Consider the following 11,504-nt stretch of genomic DNA (forward strand, 5'->3'; position numbering starts at 1 on the left):
CCACTCTCAAGTTCATTACATTTACATCATTTAACAGACTTATCCAGAGTGACTTACAGGAGCCTTGCACAGACAGATTTTTCACCTAGCCGGCTTGGGATTCGAACCAGCGACCTTTCGGTTACTGGTAGACACATACCTGGCTTTTGTTTGACAAATACTCCCAGTGATGGTGGGTGACGTCTGATGATGACGTCTGTGAAAGGGAAATCCTACACGGTCTGCTTGATGTGATACGAGCATTTTGGGCAGTCTCCCTATTGGAACATTGGCCAAAGCTGAGCCACAGGGATTCGTGTCACTATTCATTGTTTTGCACATTTCGTCATAATATTGTTTTGATCTTTCTCTTGAGGACTGATGCCCGACTGAAGGTTCCACTCAATTCATTCTCAATGGGTGCTGATGAAGATTTCATCTTAAGTGCAACATAGTGGCTTGGAAACACGATACAATTTCATAAGGAGGCAAATAATTAATAGGAAAACCTTTTGTCATCATAGGGATGTCACCAGATTTACTTTAGATGCAGGTTAACTTTAGCTAGCTAGCTAATTTGAGGGGACAGCACCGAATTTTAGCTAGCTAACGTTAACATTGCTAGCCATTTTTGACTAACTTTGCTCACTAACGGCAACATTGCCATCTCTCTAACGTACATTTGACGACATCATAATGATGGCAAAGTTGTTTCCTACGAATTATTTGCATACTTTAACAATGTCATCGTATTTCCAGACCACTATGTTGCACTTAAGACTAAATCTTCATCAGCGCCCATTGAGAATGAATTGAATAATATTCAAAAAATATTATAATGAAACGTACAACCCATGAATAGTGACATTGCTCGCCGTAGATGAAGTCATTAGTCCCCTTTCAGAATGACAGGTCATTAGTGGACTTTTGGGCACCACTATGGCGGGCCTCTTTTTAGAATGTTCAAAAACAATGGCATGATGCGACCGAGTGAAGGAAGTGCACCGTTGATAAAGAAAAGTAAAAATGTCTGTATAAAATAATAAAAAATACCGAGCTATAATGTGATCTAGAGGTGCTCACTGTTCATTTGAGCTTGCAAACAAACAAAAACACACAGAGGCATATATGTTGAGTTTGACAAATTGGGGTGGCTGGTAGCCTAGTGGTTAGAGCATTGGGCCAGTAACTGAAAAGTTGCTAGATTGAATCCCTTAGCTGACAAGGTAAAAATCTGTTTGTAAATAAGAATTTGTTCTTAACTGACTTGCCTAGTTACATAAAAATCATTGTGGTCTATTTCTATATGTGTATTGCTAATGCAAATCACTATGACCCTGCCTCTTTGTCTAAGCTTTTATTACATTCAATCGCAGTGGGGGCGCCAAACAGACTTCTCCAGACGCTTCAATTGTATGCTAAAAAATTACTCAGAGAAAGATATTTTGTTTAACAAGCAATACTTTTTCTCAAAAAGGTAGAGGTCAAAATTATTGACACTCCTGCTTTCAATACCTCACCTTGGGAGGATAACGGCACTGAGCTTTTTTCTAAAATGTTTTGAGTGGGAGAACACATTGGGAGGGATCTTAAACCATTCCTCCATACAGAATCCTTCCAGGTCCTTGATATCCTTTGCCTGCGCTTATGGCTCTTCAATTCAAATCACAGGTTTTCAAGTGGTTTCAAGTCCAGAGACAGAGTTGGCCATTGCTAAATTTTGATTTAGTGGCCCATTAACCATTTCTTTGTGGATTTTGATGTGTGCTTGTGTTTATTGTCTTGCTGGAAGATCCACTTGTGGCCAAGTTTTAGGCAACCCGTTTTTTGGGCTAAAATGTCCTCGTACTGGGTAAAGTTAATGATGCCATTGACCTTAAGTGCCCCAGGACCAGTGGAATCAAAATAGTGCCATAACGTCAAAGATTCACCACCATTTTTTACAGTAGGTATGAAGTTATTTTCTGCATTCACCATTTCGACACCAAACACACCACTGGTGTGCGTGGCCAAAGAGCTCTATTTTCATGTCTTCTGACCAAAGCACTGGTTCCAATCCAAGTGCCAATGCCGTTTAGCAAACTCAAGGCGTATACATTTGTTGGATGAAATGAAAATAGAGCCCTGGCCATGCACACCAGTGGTGGGTGTTGCATCGAAATGAGAATTAATGAGCAGAAAAGAACCACAGACAGAAAGAGCAGGGGTCATGAGGGACGTACAGTTATGAGTATTTAAATACTGTATATATACACTGAGTGTACAAAACATTAAGAACACCGGTTCTTTCCATGGCAGACTGACCAGGTGAAAGCTATTATCCCTTATTGATGTAATTTGGTAAATCCACTTCAATCAATGTAGATCAAGGGGAGGAGACAGATTAAAGAAAGCCTTTCGGCAATTGAGACTTCAATTGTGTATGTGTGGCATTCACAGGGTGAATGGGCAAGACAAATAGATTTTAGTGCCTTTGAACGGGGTATAGTAGTAGGTGCCAGGCGCACCGGTTTGTGTCAAGATCTGCAATGCTGCTGGGTTTTTCAACGCTCAACAGTTTCCCTAGTGTATCAAGAACGGTCCACCACCCAAAGGACATCCAGCCAACTTGACACAACTGTGGGAAGCATTGGAGTCAACATGGGCCAACACCTCTGTGGAATGCTTTTAACACCTTGTAGAGTCCATGCACTGACGAATTGAGACTGTTCTGAGGGCTAAAGGGGGTGGAACTCAATATTAGGAAGGTGTTCCTAATGTTTAGTATAGTCAGTGTAGTCATAACTGACTACAGGAGTGCATAACTGATTTTCCTTCCTTTTTAATTATAAAAGTATTTCATCTTAGACACTTGCTTTAAACATTATTTCCAACTCTTTGACAAACCCCATATTGGATGGCAATCAAAATAGACATTTACACAACAATATGACTCTAAGACAATCTCTTTCTTACATGCCGACTACACCAGCCACGTGTGTGCGTCTGCATGTTGATTTTGTCTATCCCCACCAGACACGATCATGACACATAGGGTTAAAATACCAAAATCAACTGTGAATCAATTCTAATATACATTAAACATTCATGGACATTTAGCTAGCTAGCGGTTGCTAGTTAGTTTGTCCTGGGAGATAAACATTGGGTTACTACCCAGAGTCATACAAAATCTACTCCGACGATTAATCCACAGATAAAAAGGCATACCTAGTTAGTCATCTATAATTCATCTCTCCTCATTTGTCTTTCAAGCATCCCCTTGGGTCTGTAACTTCCTGAAATTCAATAAGGAGGGGACTTGACGCTCGTGGATGTTAGCGCTTGGCTATGCAGACACTCGTTCGCGGGCTGTGTGGGTGAAATTATTGAATAACATGTGTACATTTATTTTGCAACGCTCACGCACGCAACGTGTTCGGTGTGGTTTGCGTGTTAGTTAGAAAATAATGTTTTTAAAACAAAAAAGAAAGTTAAAAAAGGTTACATGAGCAACACCGTTAACCTTGTGTGTACGAGTCATCATTAGGTTTGCCAAATTCTGGGAACTTTCAATAAATTCCCTGTTTTTCTAGAAATCCTGGTTGGAGTATTCGAGATTTCCTGCTTATTCCTTCCTGATTCCGGGAATCCTCCAATCGGGTTTTGGGGAAAACCAGAGAATTTATTGAAATAACACTCTCCCACACATGCAAACACACACACACACTTGCATTAACACTCTGTACAGCCTCTTGGAACGAGGCAATCAAGAAAACTATGGCATGAGCCGAACAACATATACAAAAATAGAGATTGATACAAAAATAAGATATCCGAGAACAGGTTTAATAGAATGATGTGAGGTGTCTGCATTGATAGGGTTAGTTTTACCCAGTATTTTCACGTGCTCAAAGTTTGCACCTAACATCTTTATAAGGGGAATACAAGATAATTAGAAAAATACCTTTGAGATGTTAACTTAGTTATCCTTCTCTTAATCTTTACTTTATTCATTATTTGATGTTTAATTACTTAAAAATTACAGGTGCAAACTTTGCAGAGGTGAAAATGCTTCCGCTCCCCCTCTCTCACATCACACATGGAAACGTCTCACAAATAAAACATCAGAAATGTCACAAAGAAGAAAATGGCAAAGGACAATTTCCACCTTGTGAAAAAACACATTTCCCATATATTTCCGAAATACACTTTCAGGACCCTCTCTCTACTGGTAAAAACGCCTACAGTACGCTCTGTTGACATACTCTCCTTGTAAACTCCTCCCCTCTCTTACACTCTAACCCATCTCCCTCTCGTCATCCAATTATACTTTCTTGAGTTGGGAGATATGAAACACACTAAGTCAAAGGTCCAAACCGTCTCCCTCTACTTCAATAACAATTCCACATTGTGTCCCTTTCTGGTCCAAAATACATTCATTTACACAGGTAACACACTATCACCCTTAAAAGGCCCATGGTCCTTTGTCTAAAATGAACAGGCCTGGGTTTATTGACAAAATATAACAACCTATTTCTTCCTTTTACACATGTAGGCACTTAAAGCAAAATATTCACATACATATTGCATATTTTCCCCCTTGATCAGCCAAATGGTGGGTATCTACAAGATAGCTCTTTGGTTTGTAAACTATGTCCAGTTCTTCTTTTGCATTGTCTGCGGTCAGACTCTCATACTTCTTGTTTTCACTGGTCAGAGAAATGTCAACGCTCTGTCTTCTTAGCCAACCAATCAGGACATGTACACAACTTCCTGTATTCTCTGTGATCACTTTCTTTCACCGTACACTCAGTGTGTGCCTATGTAAATGTATGCAATCTCTGGGGTGTGAGATGTTTAATAGTGTGTCTGTGTTTGTATACATGTATGAGTGTTAGACATTATACTGTGTATGTATATTCAAGCGTGAGTCTCAAATACAAGTCATTGTTTGCAAAAACATAACCACTATCACGGTGGTTATGTACATTATTTCACTGCATCAACACTGGTAGTATTCAACCCTAAGCAGAATGTTCCTATACTTGTCACTCTGTGGCGGTGCTTGGTTGTTCAGCAAGGTGCCTGGCTTCTAGGCCTGGCTAATAGCCATGGACAAACTGGCCTCCTGGCTTCAACCTCAGCATCATCTTAGATCAGCATTCTTCTGGCTCGCCTCTTTTTACCCTCCTCTCCTCCACCGCTGGCTTTCTGCCCTGGATGAAAGCCTTCTATCCAGGGTCTGACCATATCCAAGTGGCCTCTTCTCTCCTATCCATCCTGCTCGAAACCAAAGCAATACTACACCTCTCTTTATCTGTCTATCAGAATACAGAGGAACCACGATCATCCTGTGATCTATCCATTTGTTAGGATGAGAATCCTGTCGTTCCATGAGTGACTGTGTGTATGTGTGTGTGTCCACACACACTCAGTTGCAGGGCATCCATGCAGTGTACATGGGGTGGTGCGGAGGTGGATGGCGTGGAAGGGGATACTGTGACGGAGGGTGTTGTTGAGGTGGGTACTGCTGAGGGGGGTACTGCTGAGGTGGGTACTGCTGAGGTGGGTATTGCTGAGGGGGGTACTGTGGGTAAACGTGCTGCACCTGGGCCACGTAGTAGTTGCTGAAGTTGCCGTCTGCGACGTAAGGGGCCGGCTGGTAGTAGCAGGTGACGTTGGCCGTGTTGGGGATAACGTTCTGCTCGGCAAGGACCCGAAGGGCCAGGGAGGAGATGAGGCCCAGTGTCTGTCTCCTCTCGTGGCCCATCAGGCACACGGTGCTCTCCCGCACTACTCCATGCAGAGTGGCCAGATAGTCGTATTTCCTGTCCTCGAGGCCCACAAAGTGGTTCTGGAGGTAGGATTCCAGCTTCCTCCTCTGCTCGCCCACCTCTGGGAAGTCTATGAAGAACCTGGAGCACATGTAGCGTTGCAGAAGTTTCATTTCGGGTCCGGAAGCCGCACAGAAACCCCGGACCAGCAGATGGCAGTATTTCAGTAGACCACCACCGCGAATTTCCTCGGGACTCCGCGTGCAGATGAGGCGTTTGCGTAGGTGGTCGAGGGCGGCGGAGAAATCACCATAGACGCTCTCTCCCAGGATGGTGGGGTGGAAGGTGGCTGCCATGGGGTGCTCGGAGCACTCGTAGAAGAGGAGAAGGGAGTCCAGGCGAATCTGGAAGGAGTCCACACTGAACTCAAACTGGCGACGCAGAGAGTCCACAAACTTTAACTCCACATTCTTGCCTCTGTTGTTGGAGAGGGAGATGAGGCTCCAGCGGTCTGAATCATTACACACCTTCACCATCTTCTGCACATAGGCCTCCTGAAAACACAACAATAAAGTCATAAGAATACATGTCTATGGTAAATGGTAATAATAAATGAAAGATTAGATACATTAAATACATGAATTATATATTTTTTTAATTAATTGGTTGGTTCGAGACCTGAAAGCTGATTGGCTGAAAACCATTGTAAATCAGACCGTATACCTTGGCTATGACAAAACATTCATTTTTACTCTTCTAATTATATTGGTAAACAGTTTATAATAGCAATAAGGCACCTTGGGGATTGGTGGTATATGTCCAATATACCACCGCTAAGGGCTGTACAGGCACTTAGCAGTGGTATATTGGCCATATACCACAACCCCTCGGGCCTTTTTGCTTAAGTATGACATTATCAGCATATCTATTAGTGATGAGCGGGAAAAAAATCATTGATACAGTTACATATCGGGATATTATTTTTGACGATATATCGTAGGGGGAGTGTGAGTGCTTTTCAAATGTATTGTTTTATGCATTCTCCACACTCTCATCCCCACAAGAACGTACTCAAGGGAATGTCCTCGAAGAATGCACTCAGAACATGAGAGTGTGGAGCACGGTAGTATGCATATTGAGAAACACCCTATATGTTTTGCATTGAACAGAGGTAATCTTCTCCCTTATTTGGTCTGCTGGACAGCTCTAGTGTCGGGTCATTCGTAAGTAGGTATCTAGGTAAATGAGCGGATCCCGTTCCAATTGGATTAGTTTGAATCCTCTTTGTAGTGGAAACCACCGTTTCTACTATCTGCAGCCTTATCACCATGCAGCTTAGAATAAAGGGCATAATTCTGAATGCATCATAGGCATACTGCAAAAAAAATATGTTATTACGATGTGAATTGGCATAACTTATTGCAGTAAGCTCATTGAGGGGAAATGAAGATGTAAAACGAATGTACTGCATTCTCATACTGGAACATAACTTTCACTGGTTGCATTGTAACGCAAGCCATGATACGTTCTGCCCCGGAACAAGGCCGTCATTGAAAATAAGAATTTGTTCTTAACTGACTTGCCTAGTTAAATAAAAGGTAAAATAAAAAATAAAATACAAAAAAATACGCAGCATGCAATATTCATACAAACATTTGCGCATCTAAACTGTTACGTAATACACTGTATTAACCAGCAGTATGAATCTGAAATGATCATGTCAAATGATAATAACAGTTAAATTACCTTTAAGGTCACTGGTGTGATCTTCTCCTTGTTCACTCCCTCGGGTAAGAAGTCTAGTAGAGCGTCAAGAACTATATCCTTCACCGTCTGGAACTCTAGTTCGCCTTTCATGTCGGCACAGAATATCAAGTCCAGATCCTTCCATCCCAAACCGCTGTCCTCGTGGAGAACATGGCTGGCCGCGGAACCGTTCAGGCGGACCTCCCGGACATGTATGCGTTTCTCCTCCATGCGACACCGGACCACTTTGACGATGTCCCGCGGTTTAATCTCCAGGGTTGGGAAGTTCCAGCGGCCGTGGATGGGGATGGACCCAGCCAGGATGGCGTCCAGGCGCTGCACTTGTTCCCAGTTCAGCACGCTGAGGTTGCTGCTCTCCCCGTCAACCAAACAGCCCTCCACTGGAGTCGATCCTCTTGAGTCGACTTTCTCGCCCATATTGATAAAAGGTAGATATGAAAATGTAAACGACAAAAGGGTTCACTCCCTCCGTCTCTGGCTTTGCTGTGAAATAAGGGAGCCGTGTTTCCGCGGGAGTAGCTTGCCAGAGTGCTTTGGCCACATCAACTGGCTGTATTTACCTTTATCGCCGTCCTTTAGATAACGTTGTTCATCATAACAAGCCGTGTCGTCTCCAATTTACGCACAGCAGACGTAGTTCCACTTCTCAGTTGCTTGTAGTAAAGTCGGGGTATATGTTCAGCTCGTTGCGCTGCGTAAAGCCAGCTGTCCAATCTCTTCCCTTTCCCCAAGTTCACCGGGATATTATTCGATTGTTGGGCGGGTCTCGCGGGCTTGTACAGCCGTGGGCCTAGCTCACTGTCCCGTATTAGTTAGGTCACTGTGCGCTTTCTCTTCCGTCTGGGTCGCCATCGCCTAAAGTTGCGCCTGTCAATTAGCATTGATACAGAATAGCGTCTTTCACTTTCTTAAGTTGTATCCCCACTCCTAACATAAATCGCCTCTTCTGTTAGAATCAAAAACATTTCAGCACCTCCAAAAGTTTATTTTCCTCCCACTTTTATACGCAGCAGGTTTCGCGTCTTTTCGAATATATCTCTGCTGCTCTTTTACGCGTCAGATTTAACCTACGAAAGACGTATTCCTATACACCTTCACATACCATGCCATAAAATGGTGTATTGCTTCTACTTGCGCGTTACATGTTGCCCGTGTTTCGCTTGATGGCAGTGCGTCGCACCACTGAGAGGTTCTGACGTCGAAAATGTTTTCCCCTGCGAAGGAACAGTGGTGATGGTTAGTTTGAGTGGCAGCTTGTTCCACCAATCGCTCTAATCGGTGCTTCAGGGTACATCGCTCGCAACGCGCAATTATTTTTAAAACATTTTGTTCACCTTTATTTAACCAGGTAGGCCAGTTGAGAACAAGTTCTCATTTACAACTGCGACCTGGCCAAGATAAAGCAAAGCAGTGCGACAAAAACAACAACACAGAGTTACACATGGCATAAACAAACGTACAGTCAATAACTCAAAAGAAAAATATATGTACAGTGTGTGCAAATGTAGTAAGGGAATAAAGTTGTCCCATATGCTGATCTGAGATCAGTTTCACCACCCCGTAGATTAACGTTATATTGGCAGAATGAACGCTGATTTTAGATCTGTCACTAGGCACATTCTACAAGAAGTCTTGCAGGGCTGTTTTTATAGATGCAACACATTTTGCACAGGGATTTTGATATGCTTTTCAGTTATTTTACACCCTGAAGATTCATTACTAAAAGCCACATGCATGTGTTGTTTGACAAACTCCAACATGTACATCATACCCTTCACATGTGTCACAGAGAGTACCTTTAATTATGTGTAGTATTGTGTCAGATATGTAGATCATGTTGTTTACACAAATATTAATGTTAACTATCAGTCATATTCATCTCTTGATATAAACTGGGCCACGCAAGATCCTTCCCTATATCGCCCTCTAGGGGTTTCAAAATCTCCCTCTCGAAGTGTAAGCTCACATGTCAAATATTTAAAAAGTCAGTATTCACAATTCCCAATTTGACAGTTCTTGTCACGCAGAATCAATCAGATAGAGCTTCACTGGCATATCTGCGTCACTGTTGACTAGCCCATAAACCATCTTACTGCAGATTACCCTGTATGTACAGTAACACAGTTGCGCACACACACACATTTACATGCATACACACATAGTCCCACACACGCATGTATATGTATGTACACACACACACACACACACACACACACACACACACACACACACACACACACACACACACACACACACACACACACACACACACACACACACACACACAGCTCATACTGTTCCTAGTAGACCTGTGTTTTTCCCATGACTGATAAACCTAAGTTGCTCTTTTACAGTGTTACATCTATAACTTCCTGGCAGAAATCAGGAAGGAAAGACCACCCTGGCGAATGACCTGGCCCTGTGCATGCTCCACATTGTAAAACCACTCTTTTACTGACACAGAGGGAACGGCCATTTTGTGTCTATAAACAGCGACCTGGAAGAGAAACCTTTGCACAGTCACGCTATGAAACCATACACTCTTCCCCAGGGCTAGCCTGTTGGAAAAGACAGAGGTGTGTGAGGGAAGAGGTGGCGAAAGACAACACTCTGACATGTCACACCTCTGCAAAGGGAGTCCCTATCCAGGAACAGAATGGAAAATAGTTCCATTAACTACATTTGGATATCATAATTACACAGTGGTTTTTGGATTAATCGTTTCACAATAGGATCTAGAATATAGTCCATGCAAAAAGAATGACTGCAATTTCAACCCACCATTTCTGTATGGCTACTTTGCCAGACTTGCAAACTTGCCAATGAAATGACTCAAGAAATTCAGCACGGTATAGCCTACCCTCACCTCCACCCAAACAGTTTTACCCCAGAATCATAACGGATTAAAGGAGATGGTGGTCAACATCTGGGGGAAGGGGTAAGACATAGGACTTACATAATGTTACACAACCCTGGACCATCTACTCTAGTCTAGGGGGATGTTCTGTGTGTCTGAGACTAAGTCGTAGAGGTAGTAGGGTTAGAGTTCAGAATGCAGCTACGTGCTTCCGGGGGAGATTATACATAGTCACGTTCACACAGGAGGGCAAAGAGAGGGCAGTTGAGTGAACTGATTGGTTTATAGAGGCTGATTTTACCAAGAATAACAAAAGGATCTTTGAAAACTTATTGTAACAAGAGATAATTATGAATCCTCTAGTTACCTAGCCTTTTCCACCATGGGTTAGCTTCTGTTTGTCCCACAAGGAAGCTTGCAATAGAATAGAATAAAATGCAGTGCAATAAATTAATTCAATACATTATACAATACAGTAAAACTGTATTTCTTCAAGGCTGCAGTGCATGCACATTAGGCTACATAGTAAGTACATACGCAGCTATAGTGCAGAAATACGATGTACCTGTATAAAAAAGGATATCAGCTATAGCGAATAGGTGAGAAAGAGAGGATCCATTTAACAGTCTCCAATCAACTATTGACTCAATGTCAGGCTTAGGAGACCCTCCCCATGATACAGCCATTTAGATGAACAGGTGAAGACTGCAGATCCCCCCCCCCCCTTCCGGAAATTCATTATAAGATTACCATGAGCCTGTGAGAGCCGAATGTACATCCCCACCCTTCCTCCCTCCCACTGTCCCTCAGAGCAGGCCCAGAAAAGATGCATTGACCTACTGTGCTTAACTGATACTCATAGATAGAAAGTACATAGAACTCACTGGACATTAGACAGTTTGGAGAGGTAACTTCAGTTGTACTGCAATTCCACACGTCTGTGAAATATAGATTCTAACAAGGATATATAGCTTGTAAAAAGCACATGGTTTATGGAATAGAAGTGCTAGCACAGGTGGAGTAGTGGCCTTTCTAGACAATGTACTTTGGAATTCTTGGCCCATGATACAGTATGTGTAAAATTACAGACATATTTTCATTCTACAGGTTGCATTTCTATTAGGCCACTCTCACCCCTCCCTGTGGCA

The 11,504-nt window shown here is 42.6% G+C and overlaps 1 protein-coding gene across 1 annotated transcript; it reads right to left on the reverse strand.

The window, feature by feature from the left end:
- Positions 1–2,784: 2,784 nt before the first annotated feature.
- LOC115174678 (terminal nucleotidyltransferase 5A) lies at positions 2,785–8,682 on the reverse strand. The gene is made up of 2 exons (XM_029733451.1): positions 7,479–8,682; positions 2,785–6,286 (listed from the first exon to the last, which is right to left on the reverse strand). The coding sequence occupies exons 1-2, from the start codon at positions 7,914–7,916 to the stop codon at positions 5,390–5,392; spliced, it is 1,335 nt and encodes a 444-aa protein (XP_029589311.1). The 5' UTR covers positions 7,917–8,682; the 3' UTR covers positions 2,785–5,389.
- Positions 8,683–11,504: the final 2,822 nt, after the last annotated feature.

Source organism: Salmo trutta, chromosome 35 (assembly GCF_901001165.1).
Source record: "Salmo trutta chromosome 35, fSalTru1.1, whole genome shotgun sequence".
Taxonomy (NCBI): Eukaryota; Metazoa; Chordata; class Actinopteri; order Salmoniformes; family Salmonidae; genus Salmo; species Salmo trutta.